At 47.5% G+C, this 20,896-nt stretch overlaps 1 protein-coding gene across 1 annotated transcript in view; it reads left to right on the top strand.

Moving 5' to 3' along the window:
• The window catches only part of FRMD4B (FERM domain containing 4B), an 84,575-nt gene that overhangs the window by 3,014 nt on the left and 60,665 nt on the right, over positions 1–20,896 (top strand). The window contains exons 2-3 of the mRNA XM_086755606.1: positions 19,094–19,159; positions 19,926–20,020. Of these exons, the coding sequence (XP_086611732.1) occupies positions 19,094–19,159; positions 19,926–20,020 (161 nt within the window). The remainder of the gene's footprint in view (positions 1–19,093; positions 19,160–19,925; positions 20,021–20,896) is intronic.

Here is a 20,896-nt window from a genome sequence, read left to right as displayed (position 1 = left end):
TTGTGGTGAAAGGCAAGCCGTCAGGATTGCTTCTCCCTAGGCTGTTAAGTTTGTTACTGTGATCATGGGATTTTTTTTTTAAATATAAAATGCTGGCTAGCCTGATGGGAGACCTGAGTTGCAGCGTGGAGAAGGCACTGACACCTTCATACGCCTACACAGGGCTCTCACCTACATCCTCTGAAGTTGGCAGGTGCGGGGGTTGTCACACGGGCAGAGCTGTCTGGCATGGGGAGGCTGAAATCCTCTCTGCCTGTGTAAAGCCTTTACCTGCCTTAGCGGCTTTAAGTACAAAAAGAAATAAACCCAACAAGAACAAACCAGCCTTTGTCAGTCACCTTATCCTGAGCCTTCTTGTTTCTAGGATGTGTGTGCAGGAAACACCTGTGTGCAGGAAACACCTTCCAAGGTTTTACCAACTGGTGTTTTACCTGGTCACTGGCACTGGGACTTCGGCCCCAGCCCAGCAAGTCAAGCTCGGGCTCTTCCTCAAGCTGGTGTCTGCCCCAGGGTGTTTGCCATCATTTGTCTCATCTGCCAGAAGAGAACGGGTGTCCTGTTTGCCCCAAGCCTATTCATCTGGAGGAGTCTGAGCCAAAGTGCAGGCGGGATGTCCCGTTTCACTCTGAAATAACCTCTGAACCCACGGGAGGGGAGGAGGGTTGTACAGGATGTGAATTTATTCCCTCTGAGCATTTGGGTCGTATGCCAGGGAGCATTGTCTTGTCTGTGGCAGAGACCATCTGAAAGCCTGGCCTGGAAAAAAGAGACTTGCAGAGACAGCTGATGGAAGAGCTGGCACAGATCTTCCTTCTAACTGCAGCAAGTCAGTCCGAGTTATTGGGGCTATTAGGGCTTGGAAGAAATCCTAGGTGGGAATTCAGCACGGATGCCTTCATGCAAGGGTACGCACTCCCTATGGCAGAGGGGAGTGAGGGCTGTATTTTGTTGTGGAGATCTGGCATGTGGTGCTTTGGTCTGCCTCCCAGGCTTTGGGGTCTTCCTAGAGCCCCTCTGACACCCACAGTGGGGAGAGTGTGGCACTTCTGGGTGTCCTGACACTTCCTCAAAAATAAAGCTTTTGGCAGGGCTCTCTATGTACTGGTTTTATAGGCCAACCTGTCTTTAAACCTAATTATAGAGCAGTAAAACAAAGTGAAAATTTTATATATATAAATGAGGTTAATGAGCAGTGGCAAAGCCAAAAACTTTCAGGATCAACATCTATCCTGTGTTAAGCTGTGTGTTGCCACTGGCCTGACTCTCATTGGGATGTCAACACTACCCTACTCTGTCTTCCCCTGAGGCATGAATACCAGTTTTCACCTGTACATCCCATGTCGCTCATTCCTCGTTAGCCCCTCTGCTTTAAGCATCAAAGTCTATTTGATAATGCTACTAACATTTTTGTAGAAATTAAAACCTGGTCAACGGAATGCTGTAGTGTCAGGGTTAAAGTGCATGGCAGCCAGTCTGCTCACTGCAAATGGAGAAAAAGAGAAGCCAGGCAAGCTGTCTCCAAGCTCCCTGCAGAATACGACGGCATGTTGTGATTAGTATCTGCTGGATGTGAAACCAGGTATGGGAGCATCTCTGTGATTAAGCTATTTAGTTACACTGGTAATTTGGCTAACCTTCTCTGCTGTAAAAGTGTAAATTCAGTTCCTGTGGGTTTTTTGGACAAAGTGCTTTTTAACCTCTGAAAGGTCACTTTCTCTGTGTGAAGTGACAACTTTGCTGACTAAGCACAATAAATAAACTTTGTGCATGTGTCTGTCCCAAATGTACCTGGGGTGGAGGAGCAAGAGAGGAAGCAGTTGACTTCTGTTTCCTATGGTGCTAACGTAGTTGGTTTGGATAGTGAGAACCATGTTTCCTTTGTTACCACACGTTAACTTTTTATTATAAAACATGCTGGCGACAAATTGGTGATGCCTTTTTTCCTTCTCTTTCTGGAATGATGAAAAAGTGGTGAGGGGAGGAGTGCTGTGTTGTCAGAGCAGAGCTGTCCTTCCTCTCCACGCAGGACAGATGCTCAGAGGAAGCATCCCAGGGGTCCTTATGGGTCAGGGCTTTTCAAAGGGAGCTAGAAGACCTTTTTAGAGGACGCTGAATATGTGCCCCTTCAAAGACTTCAACTTGGGCACTGGGGATTACCAGTTGCTCTGGAAAAGCTTTGCTCTGACTGCTTTCATCCAGCTGCTTTTCTTTTTGAAGGGATCTGATCTAATGCTGTGACACTGCTCGTACATCACCTGCAGAGCTCTGGCTCTGCTTGAAACTCCCGTCACATCCCAACACATCATGAAGAAGCTTTCCTCAGGGCTGGGGCTTTGGAGGAGCCTCTTGCAGAGCTGAGAGCAGGAGGAGCTCCAGGCACTGCATCCCGACAGCTCAGAGTTAAACTTGGCTTTACGCACTTCCAACAGCAGCTTTCCAAAGTGCTCTGCCAGACATATTTCCACTTGAGCTCATGATATAGCATTTTTTTTGTTAGAGAGGGTTTATTCAAACAAAAATACGATTATTTTTTTTTTCTAACGCTCCTCCCTCTTCCATAGCAGACAAACTTCACAACCAGACTGGGAACTTCATCTCATTTCCTTCAGGGTGTTGCGGTGCCAGTTTCAAACAGTGCCTTCTATTCACTACCCGCTTTGGCCTGTATAAATATTTTTTCTCCATCTGACGCAGTTCACAAAATACGTTAGATTTTAAATGTCGCTGGCGCCACTTTTCAGAAGCAGGCTCCTGCACAGAGGGATCGCTGCGTGAACGCGCCTGGGTAGATCTCCACTTCAGTGCTGTGCAGAGAGGCTGGCCAGCTTGCTCTGACTGGAGAAGGGGCTTATGAAAAGGCAAATTAAAATTTTCAGGTGCATGCTGGTTTTTTCATACTTTATTTTTTGTCTTCAAATGTTTAGCTTTCTGTCACTCCTTTTGCCAGTGCTGTCACAGCAGTTCTTTGCCATCTCGGATGGACTGTCCATGTGCTTAAAATAACACTGCACTACCTTGTCTCCCCATTTTCAAAAAATCAGGCCACCCTTGTACAGTCTGCATTGCTCTTAAAACCTCCAAGTCATAATTAGTGATTAGCAGTTCTACTAATCTTCTGTACAGATGGAGGCCAGTTCATTCTCAGAGACTGCAAAGAGGATAAAGCTATCAGCACTGGAATATATTAGCTTAAATACCCTCCCACACCCAAATACGCATGTACACTTTTCCCTGCTAATTGATCTGTCATTCATTTAAGCATGCATCAACTCTGCGTGTTGGGGAAGGAGGGGTGAGGAGAATAAGGGTCATCAGAATGCTGAGATTAGTTTGGATGTGCTGTTCTTTAGCTGTTAAAAGCCATCGTTTGCAATCCAAGTAATGTCAGATTGAAGGCTGTGGTTGGTTTTCCAGCTGCTGTGGAAGAGGTGCCATCCCGGTGATGGGTGCCCCGGTGTTCCTGCTCACTGTTGGGCGCAAATGTGTGGTGCCAGCGGAGCTGGGATTGGTGATGGAGAAGTTATAGAATCATAGAATGGATCTGCTATCAGGTCTCCCTGGAGCCTCCTCTTATCCAGGCTGAACAGCCCCAACTCTTTCAGCCTGGCCTCACAGGAGAGGTGCTCCAGCACTCTGATCATCATCGTGTCACTGCATGCAGCACTTAACACCATGTGGCCACTGCTAATTACGTGCTGTTTTCTGAGCACCCCGGTTCTACCTTTCGTTGGGTCAGTGGTTTCTCGGTAGGGTGGTATGGAGGAGGCCAGGCTTGTTGGCATCTCCTGCAGGCAGGGTGTTGGCTCGTGCGCGAGAGGATGGCAAAGGACTGGAGGGTGGGAGTGAAAAAGCTGGAAGAGCAAGAGAGGGCAGCGCATTAATTACATGGCGTGAAAAGTACAGGCTGTGTAGGCAAGGGGAGAGACCCAGGAATAATAATAAAAAAAAACATTCTGACCCCATTTGGGGTGTATGTCAAAATATACAATATTGTATTTCTTTTAAACTCTATTTTTTCTTGTTTCAAAGAACTATCCCTGACCAGAGTAGAGCTGAATTGCGCAGCCCAGGTCTGTTCTTGTTCAGAAGCCCCGCATCCTCCGAGCAGCTGTGCTTTTCCCCTCCTCCAGCTGTTCCTGGCCCCGTGGTTATCCCAGCAGGGCAGGAGCTGGCACCACCCAGGTGACCTTCACATCATTTCTCTGAGGAAAAATGACTCACTGTCTATTTTCCATCTTAATTTGGGCCTTTGGAGTCTGTGTTTTGGAGGCAAATGCAAGTTTGTTACTCTGAAATACTCTTCTAAAACTGTCTCAGCTGCCACCCCTTCAGTTGCTGGTGCAGTCTAGACCAGCTGGCTGGACCTGACCTGGTGTCAGATGGGGCCAGCTTATGGTTTGTTTTTTTTTTTTTTTTTTTATGGAACCTGGGATGTTGAGCATTGTGTGGAGAGCTTTTGTAGTCTCATGACTATGAGAATGTTAGCTTTTACAAAGTAACTTCGGGGAAAAAAAACCACCTCTTTGTCTGCAGCTATTTAAAAGGTGGATATTTGATCAAAGCTAGTTCCTCTGGGTTAAACAAGGAGGGTGAGACACCTCTGGCACCTCCCTGCATCCCGGGTGTCTGGGGTAGTGGTGCTCTGGAGCTGTCTGGATGGTAATTTAGGGAGGCAGCCCCAGGTGCAGGACTGACTCGCGCTGTTTGATCGTGTGGACCAGGCAGCCCTGCTTTTCCTCCCAGCAGCATCAGTGAGGCTCTGGCTTTACACAGTGCTCTGCAGCTTAACGGGGCTTGTTGACCTCAAACACGTGGGTACAGGGAGCCTCCTCTTTGGGGGAGTTTAGCTGGACCAAGGGGGCTTGGTACCTCTAAGCGGTGGGAACTGTGTGTCTCAAGTGTTGCTTTCAAAAGTTTGATCCTGAAGTTCTTGCTTCCCATTCTGATAAAAGCAAGTTAGCTTGTTCCAGGTGAAATAGATCCATGGATTATAAAAATTGAAGTGGAAAAGTTTGTCCTCTCTGTGCATACAGACTGCTCAGTTGGGAGTGTAAATAACTAAAGGAGAGCATCCAGCTAAAGGGAAGAAGTAGTTCTCACTCCTAGGTGAGGTTGTCTCTGTATGTCTAGAGCTCCTCCCTGCTCCAATAGCATTTTGTAGTGTTCCCCCAGCCTGAACCTTCCAGCCCACGTTGGATACTGTGATCCTGGGCTGTGGTGTTCCCTTGGCATCAGTTTTCCTACTGTAACTTGTGCAGCCAGAGGATGTGAGTCAGTGGTGTGATTTAAAACCTTGGGTACCCTTCCTCAGGTCACGTGAGAGGAGATTAATAATGCTGAGCTGTGGTTGTGAAGGAGGAACAGGCTTGTATTTTCGGTTTGAAGTCGGCATGTGTAAATTTGAAATCTTGTCCCTCTTATGTATCTGCCTGGAGATCAGATTGGAGCTCTCGAGGTTATGGCCTCCTGGATTTGGGTGCACAGTTCTTTGGTTTTCTGTTTCCTTTTTTTTTTATTTTTTGGTGAAAGCAGTGTTATGTGGTTGTCTGATGTTTCTTTTGGAGGAGAGCTTAGTTTTTGTGTTGTTGATACCTGTGCTGCTCCTGACGCAATCAGTGTTGCTGTGTCGAAGCCCAGAGGTGTGTGAAGCTGTGTAGGTCGATGCAGAGCTGGAGAAATCGGGGAGAGGAGCTGGATGTCCTTGAAGTATAACTTGGTATTTTGCACACAGAAAGCAGTCCTGCCAAGGGTGCAGGGCACCTGCCTCAGGTGCCTTTCCTCAAAAACCCAACCCAGGGTGAGCAGCAGGGTGGTGGAGAAGCAAGAAGGGGTTAATATTACAATTATTTTTTTTTTTCCTTTGTAATGCTTTCCTAGCTTGCCTCCATTTTTAACAATCACATTTCAAGCTCCTGTGTCCCCTGACTCACGCTGGAAGAGCTTTTGTTTCTGAATCTGTAATCAAAGCAACAAATGCGAAGGTCACTTCCTTGAGATTATATGGCAACGGAAGAAGTCCGGGATCGTGTCTCCCTTCTTCCCCCAGCTCAAATATACAGAAAATGTGAAGGCTTAGTACATGCACGCTGTTGAGTACTTCTTGGGTTTCTTCGGTCCTTTTAAACGGGCAGGGCGTGTGGCTTGGAGGTAAGGTGCTGTATTTTAATTCCTGATGCTTAGCAGGGTCAGACAATACTGTTTAGGGCTCTTACACCGTGCCTCAGCTAAAACACCATGCAGGGCTCGGAGCTGGGAGTGCAGGGGAGCCGGCAGTTGGAGAGCAAAGTCAGTTTGCTTTGGGGAACTTCAGTAATGCGGGCTGAAATCTTTGCTTGCTCATTTTTTTTGCCCTGAAAGATCAGTCTATAAAAATTTCTTGCGCTCCATGGTGAGATAAGGGGCTGTGTGTTTACTTCTAGCACTTACAGCTGTGCTTTCCTGCCTTTGTTGTAAGTGCTGCCTTAAAGTGCAAAATCCAAGCTCGATTCTGGTAACTTTGCTGCAGCTGGAGAGCAGGTCTGCAATTTCTGATCACAGAGAAAACGCATTTTCAGAGATTACCCTTATAGGCTGCTCTGAGATATGATTTAAACCAAACAAAGCCCGGATTCATAAGTCCCAAGAAAAGGCGGTCACTGCCTGGTACAGTAGCTCCTTTCAGCCTGTAACTATTCAATGTCTCATCAGTAAGGTCCCCACCCCTCTTGCCCAAAAAAAAAAAAAAATCTCATGAAGAGGTTGGCACTGGAGATGCAGCAGTGCATATGGAGCTCGTTAACAGCTGCTGAGAAAGAGCCTTTGATCCGAAGTGCTTGTTTTGCTTTAAAAGTGGAGTGTGGAGCAGTCCAAATCCATCAAACCCCGCCGAGTGCCTGGCGAGGTGCTGGCAGCCGGGCAGGCTGGCTCAACGATGCAGAAATGCCGGCTGCAGCTGTTACCTGTTATTTTGACTTTTTCCAAAGAGTGTAGGATCTTGTTTTATTTGATTGCTATTTGCATTTTTTTTTGAGAGTTACAGAAGTTGAAGGTGGTTCAGATAGACTTGTGATGTAGCCCCCTCCCTTTTTTTTTTTTTTAAGGTATTTTTCATTGCCTGCTCACCTAATGTCTGTTCAAGGCTGGGGTCTGAATTTCCTGAGGGGCTGCTGCCAAGCGTGAGAGCAGCTGAAAAGTCCAGGAGGGGAGGATGGGGTCAGGATGGGGGGATGAGTTGAGTGCAAGGACCCCAATGGGGCAGGAGGGGAGGAGATGGAAGGTGCCCTCGGAGGACATGGTGCTGCCTGGAAAGGATGGCAGATGTTTGCTCAAGGCTTGGTCTGTCTATGTCTCTTGTCTCAGGTGCCTTCCCTCAAAAACCCAATCCAGGGGTGAGTGGGGTGGTGGTGGTGAAGTGGGGTGGAGGGGATGGAGGAGCAGCCTGTGAGAAGCCATCAGATATATGGGGAGAGCTCTAAGGCTGGGGGGAGGCAAAGGGGCTTCAGGGGCAGGAGGTGGGTCTGTGGGGATGGGGAACTCTTCTCTAAGACAACTCTTTTTTTTTTTTAATCTGGTGTTCACTGTTCCTGTAACAGGGAAAGCTGAGTTTTTTCAAGTGAGTCAGGGATGGCTTCTGGGCTGGAGTAAAACACAGGAAAAGTTACCAGAAGCTCTGCACAGAATAACTCCTGAGAATTGTATTGTAGAGACATAAGCAAAGAAGCAGGAGCTTAATTGATTTGCCTCCAGCATCCTGGCTGAGGAGTGAAGGTCAGAAGAGGTCGCAGGAGGGCAGGCATTGGGTCCTGCCCCACGGTGGGTACTGCTTGTTCAACGGCAGAGGATGCTGCTGCCTCCACGCAGTGCCCTTTCCGGGGCCGACATCACAGCTCTGCTGGGTAGTGTCAGGAAAGCTCTCTGATCCCACAGGATTTTTTTTTTTTTTCTTCTTCCCCTCTGAGTCCCCAAGAGGCTGTGCTGGAACAAAACATCACCGTGGGTCTGTGCACGGTAATGACCTGACTGCAGTGCCTCAGTGCTGCCGGTGATAAGCGTGTCGCCACCAGACGCTAACTTGTTAGCTATGTCCTGCCAAGGAAAGCAGATGTTGGATGAAGTATTTCATTAACTTAATATTTGTAGCAGATTTGCACTGATTGTTTCCTATTAATTGTCCTGATTTCTAGGATTAGCTGTGGAGTTGCCTGCCTGTTCTTTTCTTGCTGTTATTTTAAATACATTGCGGAGTGGTAGGAATGGTCATGTCACCACTTGTGGAATGACATGGCCCGTTTGAGAAACATCAATTTTGAGTATGAGACACCTCCTATTTAAGGAGAATACTGATGGCAACGAGAGGGCTGTTTCTTCAAGAAGATAGATTAACTCTCTCTCCTGCTGTCCAAGGGATTCGGCATCTGCTGCTAGCACTGCTGGTGAGATCCCATGGCCTTTGGTGTCAGGAGAGCTGAAATGCTGGCTGGATGCTGCTTGTCAGCTGAAAAGTCTTGGGGCAGCAGAGCTTGTGAAGGCTCTGCAGAAGTCAGTCCCTCTCCCTCGTGCCGTGGGAGCTGAGGCCTTGCGCGCTCATCGCGTGCTGGCCCGCAGGCTGTGGGCACACAATCCCTGCGTGGGAGGGAGCAGCAGCCGGGTATGTGAAACCACCAAGGGCAGGATCACGAAAGGCAGCCACACTGCACAATTTCCTTGTGGGAAGGAGATGGGTTAGTTTTTCACACTGTGCGTTCCTGGTAGAGACCAAGAGGCAGCAACTCTCCTGTTTATATTGTGCTCTTGGCAAAGGGCTTTATCTCCTGGCTAGGGCGCTGTATTTATCATGTTGAGGAAGTCTGGGTTTATTTGTTCCCTGGATTTTAATTTTTCACTAGTTTTGGTTTTGTTTTTTTAATCTACATGATGATTACTTCTGAGCATTGCATTTGAGTGTTTTGGAGAGGAGACCATGGCTGTTGTCCTGTACAAATCTGCAAACCATCAATAAAACAAGTGAAAGGGTCCCTTACATCTGCCATCCCCTGCGATGAGAAATAGTGAAATAAATGGGGAAAAGGAGAATTGCATGGAAAGTGTGTTGGCACTTGGCCCTGAAAAGCCACGGTGCCTGCAGTGAGGGAGAGCACTTGCGCGGTTGCTTTGCCAGATTTTTGTACTGGCTCAGCTGGTGGGGCTTTCATGAAAGTTGATGCTCTGCAGGAGCCAGTTTTTTCATCCTGTCTTCAGTTCATGTGGCTGTTTTAGGAAGATGCCATGCAACTTGGAGAGTCTCTTAGCCTGCTGTTCCAGGCACTGTGTTCCATCTCTTAAGTTTTTGCCAAACTTCAGCAAAGCCAACATTTCCATGGAAAACATCATCAAAGGGGTATTTGTACCAGCTTGCAGTTATGTTTTGTCCAGCCTGTCTTAAAACATTATTTCTGTTCATGTCATATTCCGTCGGGTCTTCAAGTCTGCCTGGTTGCTCCTCGGACAAGAAGTGCAGGGACACCTTGAGGTCAGAAATGGCTAGGTATGGTCCATGCAATTGCTGCAGGTAAATGCTCCATGAGTGCTGGGACAGGAGTGCGCAGAGCCAGGGTGGGCTCTGCAGCCCTTGGGAAGGATGGAGATGGCACTTGGAGTCACCCTGGCAGAGTGAAATGGGTCCTACAAGGTGGCTTGTGGTTGCACAAAGGGTGAGAGATGTAGCCAGCTACTTCAGTGCATCGCTGGCTATTGAACATTAAGTAGATACTGGCTTCTGTGAAGGTTAACAGCAAGATAATGTATGATATAAGGCAAAATCCTGGCCCTATTAAATTTAATAGCAAAAGTAATCGACTGCACTGGAGCCAGGACTTCAGCCAAAGGTATCTTTATGACTCGAAGGTTAAGAAGGAGAGTCAGTATGTCTGGAGACGTGGTCTTTCCCCATAAAGCTGGTGGAAGCTCTGCCATTTCCTTCAAAGGGATCACAGCAAGTGTACTGCTTCTGTGGGAGCCAGGCTGCAGTGCCATGGCAGGGAACCCGCTGCTGCCTGGGCTGGCTTGTGCAGAGATTGGGAGAAACCTGTATTTTTGGATCCAGAGCCAATCCTTTGTGTTTTGCAGAAGGTATCAGTGAGTCCAGGAGACTTGTGAGGAGAGGGTGACCAGGCAGAGGGGACATCACCTGGGGGCTTTTGTACCGCACCCCTTGCTGTCAAAGGAGGTGATGGAGAGGTGCGCAGTGGGATGGGTGCATGTTTCCCTTCCCCAGATCTTCCCTCATGGGAGCATTTTCAACCCCCCACCCATCTCTTTCCCCCTGAGCGCCTCCCACCACGGGACCCTCAGGGATGGGCCCCTATGCTGGGCCAGGGAGGACCTGCGGGCTGCAAACAGGGTGACAGATGTGCATCAAGGCATTTTTGGAGACCTACACGGATCCTTTAAAAAGTTTCAGTAGAAATGCAAGTATAAAACCAGATTCCTGTTTATTATTTTTCTGCTCATTTCTTAAAGCTAAAGTCCCCACACTTCCGAGTGCTGGGACACGGTGAGGCTTTGCTCTCCCAACAGACGCACCAGGAAACTCTGAGGTCATTCCAAGCATTATAACTTTTTTCCTCTTCCCCCTCAGCTGTATGCAGGCCCCTTCCTTCCAGAAAGACAGGCAAAGCACTTGTATTTTCCTGAGATGTGCCTAGTTAGGGCAGCTCCGTATTGCAAGACATTCTTGCATCTTATTTCATATTTTTGGCAGGCTGTGCATGTTTACGGACCAGACGTAAGCCAGCTGGTTGTATCAGAGTCAATGAAGCAGTGCTGGTCTAAGGTGGCTGAGGATTTGATCCTAAATGCCTTCAGGATTGAAGGGGGAGGGAAAAAAAAAAAAAACAAACCTAAATGCTGATGAAAATATGAGGTTGGTGTAGGGGCTTCAATATTAAGCTTTGAAATCTTACAGGCTTATGAGTTATAGAAGAAAGGTTTGGGGGGGAAAAAATACCGAACAACCCTTAGGAAATCACTGGTGATGCTTTGTAGCTGGCTATCTGCAGCTCAGGTAGGGATTTTGAGATTAAATTGTCTTTTAAGTGCAAGGCTCTGGGCTCCTACACCTGCAAAGCAGCGCTGCTGTCCCTGAGTCACCGGTCAAAGGCAGGACAGCAGGATTTGGGGCCCTTATATGCCGCAGGCTTTGTGGAGGCTGGGTCTTTGGTAAAGCATTTCCGAACAGACCACGTGCCTCTCGTGAGTAGGAATATTGCGATTTTGCTTTTTGTTATCTGTTATTTTATTCAGATTTTCTTCAGCACTCTGCTTGAGCCACTGTGGAGTGATGTGCCTGTTTCAGGAGCAAATGAGCCAGTTTTTAATCTGTGTGCTAATGATGCACTGCAGTCCCATTTCTCACTTTAAAAACTGCAAGTTTAAGGCTTTGTGTGCTGGCTGTTTATTTAGTGAAAACAGAATCATAGTTTGGGTTGGAAGGGAGTGTTAGAGGCCACCCCCTTCAACCACCCTGCAAGGAGCAGGGACATCTCCAAGCAGATCAGGTTGCTCAGAGCCCCATCCAACCTGGCCTTGAAGGTTTCCAGGGATGGGGCATCCACCACCTCTCTGGGCAACCTGTTCCAGTGCTTCACCACCCTCAGTGTGAAAAAATCATTTCCTAATGTCTAATCTGAGTCTACCTCCCTCTAGTTTAAAACCATTACTCCTCGTCCTGTCACAACAGGCCCTGCTGAAGAGTCTCTCTCCATCTTTCATGTTGGTCCCCTTTAGGTACTGGAAGGCTGCTCTAAGGTCTCCCCGGAGCCTCCTGCCATGACCCATATGCAGGATCTTGCACCTGGCCTGGTTGAACTTTGAGGTTTGCACAGGCCCACCTCTCCAGCCTGTCTCTGGATGGCATCTCTTCCCTCCAGCATGCCGACAGCACCACACAGTTTGGTGTCATTGGCGAACTTGCTGAGGGTGCACTCTATCCCACTGTCTATGTTGCTGACAAAGATGCCGGTCCTAGTACTGACCCCTGAGGAATCCCACTTGTCACTGGTCTCTGCTTGGACATTGAGTCATTGACCACCACTCTGAGTGCAGCCATCCAGCCAATTCCTTATCCACAGAGTGGTCTGTCCATCAAATCCATGTCATTCCAGTTTAGAGAGAAGGATGTTACGTGGGACAGTGTCAAATGCTTTGCACAAGTCCAGGTAGATTACATCAGCTGGTTGTCTGTTGTCCACCAATGCTATAACCCTGTTATAAAAGAAAGCCACCGGATTGGTCAGGCATTATTTACCCTTAGTGAAGCCATCTTGGCTGTCACCGATCACCTCTTTGTCTTCCATGTGCCTTAGCATGGTTTCCAGGAGGATCTGCTACATTACCTTGGCAGGCACAGAGGTGAGACTGACCAGCCTGTAGTTCCCTGGGTCTTCCTTGTTCCCCTTTTTAAAAATGGGGCTTATGTTACCCTTTTACCAGTCATCAGGAACCTCACCAGACTGCCACAACTCAAATAATATGGACAGCGGCTTGGCAACTTTGTGTGCCAGTTCCCTCAGGATCTATGGATGCATCTCATCGGGTCCCATGGACTTGTGCACCTTCAGGTTCCCTAGATGGTCCTGAGCCTGCTCTTCTATTACAGTGGGCAATTCTTCATTCTCCCAGTCCCTGCTTTTGCCTTCTGCAACTTGGGTGACGTGGCTAGAACCTTTAGCGGTGAAGACTGAGGCAAAAAAGTCAGAGTACTTCAGCCTTTTCCATGTCCTGGGTAACCAGGTCTCCTGTTTCCTTCTAGAGAGGGCCCACGTTCTCCCTGGTCTTCCTTTTATCCCTGACATACCTAAAGAAGCTTTTCTTGTTGTCCTTGATATCCCTGGCCAGATTTAATTCTGTCAGGGCTTTAGCCTGCCTTACCTGATCCTTGGCTGCTTGGACAACCTTTCTAATCCTCCTAGGCTACCTGTCCTTGCTTCTGCCCTCTGTAGGCTTCCTTTTTAAATTTCAGTTGGTCCAGGAGCAACTTGTACTTCCATGCAGACCTCCTGGTGTGTTTTGCCTGACTTGCTTTTTGTTGGAATGCTTCACTTCTGAGCTTGGAGGAGGTGCTCATTGAATATCAACCAACTTTCCTGGGTTCTTCTTCCCCCAGGGCTGTACCCTGTGGCATTGAGCTCCATGTTCTCCACCAGCCCCCCCTTCTTGGTAAGAACAAGGTCCAGCACAACACCTGCCCCCGTTGGCTCCTCTGTTACTTGCAGGAGGAAGCTATCATCCACACATCTCAGGAACCTCTTGGATTTCTTGGTTCCCCTTTCTCTTCCATTGCTGAATGCATCAGTGGAGGCTTTTTTTTCCTGCCTGTAAAATATATTCTAGAGCTTATTCACCTGTCAGTGAAGTTTAATTTCACATGGGTCCCCTGTGAGTGCCTTATGGAAAGAACGTGTGCAGTTCCGTGCAGCTGGGACCAAATCCCTGGTGTCACTCTGTGTTTTCCAGGCAGAGTCCCTGCAGGTGCTCAGTAACACCTGTGCCTGAGCTAAAGGGTTCATCTTGAGAGGAAGGGAAGAGGAGAGCTGGGGGAAGAGGCTTCTCGTGGAGTTTGGGGTATTAAAGATGTGAAGCCTCACTGGGTGGCGGAGGTGGTTTTAAAGCTTCCAGCAATGTGTTTTTACGTGGATGCAGGACCCTGGCACAGCCATCCTGTGCCTGGACAGGTCACAGTCACCCATTGGTGCAACACAGTTGTGCCAGATGTGCGTGCATGTGGGCTGCTGAGACCCAGATCGCGGCGTATCCCAAATAAGAGCAGCTGGGATGCACGCATAGACCTCTGAGCACTTCCATGGCAGAAACCGTTCCCAATTTTGTCTCAAAATTGTGTAGCTTATGTATAATCCTCTCTTCTCTGGCCACAGAGTTGTTACGGAGTTTTTTTGGCTTTTGTGAGTAGCAAAGACTCCAGACCTTCTTAAAACAAAAAAGGCTTAAAAATAGGAGTCGGTGACAGATACAGCCAGCTGTTCTGAGTGATGTCTCTAATTTGCCCAGTTCTGGGAGGTGAAATCTGGTCTGGAGGGAGTGCAACACATTCGGGTTTGTTTTTGACCTGAACCCTTCATAATTTCCCATTCCTAAGCTGTGCTTCAGCAGATATGTTATTCTGTCAGCTCTTTTTTGGCTTCAGGTTTTTTTTTTTTTGAGGTTTCCTGTTTACACCCTGTCTAATTACTTTTTTCTTTTTCTTATTTTTTCCTAACTGGATGACACACATGGACATCTAAAAATATTGCCTGTAACAACCAGCTTTGCATGGGGAGGATGTTTCTGCTGAGGAGAAATAGCATAAATATCCTGCATATGGTTTTTTCCCAAATAAACACTCAGGCTCAGGATATCACAGGGAATTGGTTTAAGTAGCCAAGCAGTAGATTTTTTTTTTTTCTCCCCTCTGCCTTATTGGTTTTTTTTACTTTTTTTTTTTTAAAGGACTGATGTTTTGGAAAATCTGCATCAATGATTTTTAGGTGGAGAACTTGTCCTAATTTTTGTTTCACAAGTGAGATGGAGGAAGAAAATGGGGCTTTTTTTCAGCTATATGAAACCTTTCTGAACACGTTAAGCTGCTGTATAGAATCACAGTCTTGCCCTATGTTTTAATTTCCATGCGTGGAGATTGAGAATTGTGTGTTTCTTCCTGATTTTCTACCTTATTTACTGAAGATCCGGGTAAATAATTTCTTTTGCTGAAAACTTGCTGCCAGTACCTGCCTATACATTAGGAGGGCTGCAGTATTTTGATATTACTGCATTTTTGCATTGGACAGCGTTTGTCTCCTTTTAATTCCTCTCCATTTTTGAGATTTTGTTGCTTACTTGTGCACAGAGCATACAAGTGACTTGAGGAACAAATAAGGATCCAACATCCCTGTATCTCAGTATGGTTTTGCCAAAAATGAGGCTGTTACATTGCTCTTCCAATTTCCTATTAGGAATTGAGATACAGGGATACTTCATGAATTTTGTGCTGCTGCTAATTTTACTGGATAATAGCTTAAATATCAGGCTTTTAAAAATAACTGCTAAAAAGGCCAACTTGAGGGCATGATGCAAAAATATAACAAAATTGTTCATTTGCACAGACAATGCAAAATCAATCAGAATAAGCTGAAAACATCGATGTGTGCATATATATCTCAAGACTGCTCACGCTGCTGCTTAACTGAGCCAGACAGCTGTGCTCATCTCGTGATGGATTGGTCCAACTACATAGAAAATCAACTCTATTGTTCAAATTAGCAAGGCGTGCTGAATTAAAGATGAAAATGTGTCTGTAAGGGGCTCCTGAGTCTCTGAGGAGGAGGAGCCCAGTACCCTGGGAGCTGGGGAGTCAAACACGAGTCCTTTCCCAGAGCCCAAGGAAATAGACCTGCGAGCGGATGTGCTGCAGGGAAATAAATCGCACCGGTGTCATTGGGGAGCTAAAAACGAGCCCTTTCCTGCTTTGCCTCTAAGAGCTCAGGTTCTTCAGTTGCTGAGCTGCAGGCACTCTTCCATGGCCAAAATCCTGTGTATGTCCTGTGATGCTATGGGGGTGAAGTCCTCTTTATGAGGCTCTCTAGCTTTTTTTCAGGCAAGAGGAGAGGACCAGGCCATGGGTGCCTGTGCTGGAGCATTTGACGTTGAGGCACCGCAGTTGTACCTCTGCGTCACTGTGCTGGGACAGTACAGGGCTGGTGGAAGGTGATTGATGCTTCTAAGTTTGTGAGGTGGTCTTGTGGCTGCAATAGCCCCTGAAGCTTTTGGTTCTGCCCCCTGTACGAATGAGGCTTGGAAAATGAGTCCTGGCTTGTGTGTAGGAGTCCGACTGCAGAGGAGCAGCTCCAAGTGAGGAGAGCTGTCTCCTGGAGATGACCTCTCTGGTGGGCGACATTCCTGACACAGGATGGGCTTGTGTTGCTCTGTGATAGTAACTGGGAGTAATTAGCTTCTGATGGTGTTTGTAAGTATGGAGTAAGCCAAGTGAAGTGCTCTCTGCCCCATCAGGAATGGGGTGGGGATACTTGGAGGGAGCTGTTGTGCAGCTGCAGAAACCAGGGTGCTGGCTGCTGAAGCCTTGGGTCTTCAAGAGGAGGATGAGGGCTGATGTTTGGACTGCCCTAGTTAACGCCGCTTTGTTTAGGGGCTGGAGCCTGTAAATGCGAAGCTGGTAGTCACCCCAGCAGACTTGCATTCCTCGATCTGGCTGTGGTGCCATGCGGTGAGTATCCATGCTGTGCTTCTCTGCCCAGGTGGAGAAGGCATCTCGGCAGGGGTGTAGCCCTCAGGTGTGCGTGCGTGGGCTGAGAGGCAGAGGGGTGCAAACAGCAAATGGAAGAAGGGCTCCAGAGCCGCCCTCTTCCTTGAGCTGCAGCCAACAGCAGACATTTCATGGCCCTGGACATTGCTGTTGTGTCCCACCATGAGACAGAGCGTTCCTGGGGTGACAAGCCCCTCGCCACAGAGCTCAGGGGGTACAAATGGGAGCTGACAAGTTTGTCACAGGAATGGCGTTTTTATTGCTAAGCACACTGGCATCTTGTGCAACTTCTTGATTGAGAAGCTGCTTCTCTGGGAAGCAGCTGTATGATTTCTTCTGAGATGTGATTCCTGGAGACTTGAGTATTAAATGTTATCTGTATCCATATGTGTAAACCAGACTTTTAAGCTGTGTCCTTACGCTTTCTCATCAATAAAGTCAGGGATAATTATATCTTGCCTGTCTTCAGGGGTGTCATGAGGCTTAATTACTCTTAAGGTGCCTCGCACTTACCTTGGATAGCCGAATAGAAGCACAGATCATGGCTGGTATTTCTTTTATGTTTTAATCTTCCCAGCAACCTTCCTTTCTCCTCAGCACAAGGCTTTGTGGATGTGTTTGCTATAATAGAAACCTTTTTTATTTAACAATAGACAACCGAGGCAATTAAAACAGTCAGAAGTGATTAATGTGATTCCACTGGGTGAAAGCTAAAGCAGCTAGCAGTTAAATAATGGCAATCCTTATGCTATCTCAGAGCAACAGATGGGGAATAATTTAAAAACACTATTGGATCAGGCACTTCGCAACAGGGGCAGACTGGTAACAGTAAGTCAGAGCCAGAAATATGCACCACCTTGAAGGGTGTGCTGATGAAATGATTAATTGGTGGTAACATGCGACTTATTTATGACCGCATGACGGCAGACCTTTGGCTCTCGGGAACAAACGGCCCCGTGATCAGATGGTAATGGGTTTAAGAGCTCTAGCTGGTGTGCTTGGTGAGCGGACAAATCGCAGGGAGGCTGGAATTGGGATGCTGCAGCTCTGTTTCCAAAACCTGAAGGATGAAGTGCTGAAGTGGTACCCTGCTGGGAGCACGGGCCTGGGGCTAGCACAGCTTTGGGCTGATGCCCCCTCAGGGTGCATACGTCGCTCTTGATCTGGTAGTTCTCTACGAAATCACATTCACAGAAATAGGAGAAATGAAAACGATGAAGTTTCTTCCAGCTAGATGTGCTCTGCGAATGATCCTTTTAGCAGCATTGCTGTTTTGATGAGTGATGTGATGATACGTGCTCAGTTAGTGCGGTGAGCTGCCAGCGCTGGTACCACAGATGCTGTAGCCCCATTTTCCCAAACCCTGGACAGAGTTGTGCCTGCAGACGCTCATTCTGACCTCTTTGCAGAGCTCTTCAGGAGGGGGCTCCCTCCTGGCTTTTGGTCAAAATGAGCTTCAAGTAGTTGAAACAATAAAGCTTTGTTAATTTGGCTTCTTACAGCTGAAGCGGGCTGACGGGTGACAGAAAAGGCTGTGTCTGGGCAGCCCTCGCTGTGCAAACAGCCACGCGTGGAAACGGGGGCAATGCCAGGGGAGACAGGAGGTCTCTTTGGTTATACTGCAATCGGGTAGAAATTTTATTTATTTTTAAGTCTTTATAAGGTTTGGATGTACGGCGTCCCAGGATGGGAGGTGATAAGGGATTGCTGGTGGCAGCGGAGCTCAGCCCTATCCTTGTCCCCATCCCTGCGGAGCCAGAGGGATCTGAAAAGAGAAACAGCTGTCTGTTGCTGTTTAATTCCTCTGGGATCCTCTATCTAAGCAAACCACCCTTGGCCTGTGCTTGCAGCTCAGAATTTATAGTCTGCGAGAAACTTGTGCTGTCAGGAAAATGAGTTACTCTGAGGCTGGGAGAGTAAATATAAAAGCCAGGTTTCCTTCACCAGCTCTCGCCCGGAGAGCATTGTGAAGCCAGTGCTCGCCAAAGCTGGTGAGAGGTCCAGAATTAGAACAGATTTTAAATAATGTAAAATCTTTCGTGGAAACGGATTAGGTTTCAAAGGGCAGATATTAAAAGGGTGTAATGTGCAGCTATTTCTGAATTGCTCTCCTCTTAAAGAGAGAAAGACACCTTGTTTGCAGTAGATAAATGTGATGTGAAATGGGAACCAAGGTGGTGTCCAAATATAACATCAGAGGTTGTAAAACTTGTCCCGTTCTTAATCATTCTGATCAAACATGTTCCTTGACGTGTGCAAGCACCTATATAAGAATCCTGTGGAGGTGATGACTTCTAATATTTGTGAGAAGTTATCCAAGGGAGAGCATTAACGTACTGATAGAGACTCCAACTAGACTAGAGACCAGGTCCTCTGTCAAGGGACTGAACAAATTTAGGCTGATCCCAGGGATGGTTGGGTAGATGGGGATTTCATGGGTCCCTGGTCATCCCTGCTCCTCACCAGAGCCAAAGGCTACTGCTGCTGCTTGTGGCTGTGGTACTAGCAGGGCTGGGTCATCCTCAAATTAAGTTCTCTGAGCATTTGTTACTTTTGCCTGATGCTGCTAAGCACCCCTAACAGCGATTTGAAGTTGATGGCAGTGGAGAGTGCTGAGGCAGCTCCCCAGACTGAGTCCTTGGAGAAGGATGCTCGGCTCAAGTACGGAGTCAGTTCCTGTAGTACGGAGTCAATTCCCGTATCAGCGCAGATAAAACGTTTGCTCTGCACTGTCCTTGCCGCTGAGCCGCACATGGGCCTGTGCAAGCCGGGAAAGCCGCGGATCCTGCTCTTTCTGACGGTGCTGTGTTGCTGTCTTTGCAGATGACGGAGGGCCGGCACTGCCAGGTGCACCTCCTCGATGACAGGAACTTGGAGCTGCTGGTCCAGGTACAGACCCTTCTTTTTTGGGCAGCGGTAGCATGGTGCTGGATTTCTCTGCTTATTTTCTTTAGCAGCGCTGTTGGGGGCTGATGCATAAGTGATGCTTGAAGAGAAGTTATCTCTTACTACAGCAACTCATAGAAGTGGAATAAACGGTGCTTTCAGGCACGCATGCTCTTCCTCAGACCTGAATTAGCAGGAGCATTTCTCTTGGGTATTTGTGCACAGTGAGCAAAATATCTGCCATCAGCTCTGTGTTCAGTTTTTCACCTGCTTTCACCAAAATTCATAGTGTATTAAAGCTACTCCATGTGGTGGTGGTTTTTTTTTTGTGTGATTTAGAAGGGAAGAAACAAAAACGTGGTTTGGGGGAGATGTTTTATTCCCTTAACAGAGCCCAGAGCATGAGATCCTCTAGTACACAGTATTTTCTTAATTGAAAAATCCCTCCTGCTGTAGGCACGGGAGAGCCTTAGCTGCTGCCTTTCTCTCTCCCAGAAAGAGGAAAGCAGCCGTTGGTCCGTGCACTTCAGCTTGGTGTCGCAGGCTAAGTACACAATCGCTCTTCTGTGCTCCGCGCATCCCATGCGGCTCCACGGAGACACCGAATCTGACTGCCCCGAGTCTGATGGAGCCACGTCTGTACTGAGTCATGCAACAGGGTTTTAACTTGGCTATGTGTACATAAATGTCAGTATTTGCAGAGAAAACTTTTATGACATATGAAAAGCCTGGATTGAAATAAATTAAACTATTTTTATCCTTTCACTAGCCCAAACTTTTGTCCCGGGAGTTACTGGATCTGGTGGCCTCACACTTCAACCTGAAAGAAAAGGAGTATTTTGGGATTACGTTTATAGATGATACGTAAGTATGTTCATTTATTTTAAACAGCTGTATAATTATTGCAATGTGAAACCTGTCCCCGACACCATGGCAGCTTATTGTGATGGAAAAAGGACTTTTTCTTTTGAAGAAAGACTTTTTTTCCCACCCCCCCACCCCCCCTTACCTTGTGCTGCATGGCTGAGGAAAGGGAAAGGCACAAACCAGAAAATATGTGGAAAATATCTTCCAGGCACAAAACAGAATACTTGTAAAATACCTTCCCTGACGCTTTCATTTTCTGTGTTTGTCTCACAAGGTGGAAAAAAAAAATGATTCAGCAATAATTTCCCATGTGAACACCCTCAGTTTTGCATTTGTTTTCCAAATGAATTGCTTTTATTGCTTTGCACTTTAATCTCAAATGTATTATTGAGTTTTTTTAAACCCGATCTTCCCTAGCAGCAGTGAAATATGAGGTTAGTCCTTCCCATAAACAACTTTCCTCTAGCTTCCTTATTACTCTTAGGTATCCAAGCTATTCTGCAGACTCTAAGAGCTGCAAAAGCAGAACATGCTTCAGATGCACAACCCCCCTGTTGTTGCAAGTGCATGGTGATGCTGGGTGCAGCGTGTCGCTGCCGATGCCCATCCCATCCCCTCTCACTGTCTGCCGGTGGCTGCCGCTGGGCTGGGTGAGATGCTCCGGAGTGCTGTGCTGGAGCATCCGCTTCCATGGCATGAACCTGGAGTCAGCTGGGTTAATTGAAATCTCAGCTGGCGTTTAGGCTGGTGTGTCAGCATTGCACTGAAACGCTTCCCAAGTCTGCTGGGTGTAGGACCGAAACCCGCAGGCAGGACTCTGCTCCCCAGGGCCAGCGTCTCTGGAAAAGTTAGCTTCAACTCCCCTAAAAAGGC

This window comes from Chlamydotis macqueenii, chromosome 10 (genome assembly GCF_036417535.1).
Source record: "Chlamydotis macqueenii isolate bChlMac1 chromosome 10, bChlMac1.mat, whole genome shotgun sequence".
NCBI lineage: Eukaryota > Metazoa > Chordata > Aves > Otidiformes > Otididae > Chlamydotis > Chlamydotis macqueenii.
Note: the sequence above shows the minus strand (reverse complement) of the source record. Positions and strands in the feature narration are given on the sequence as shown.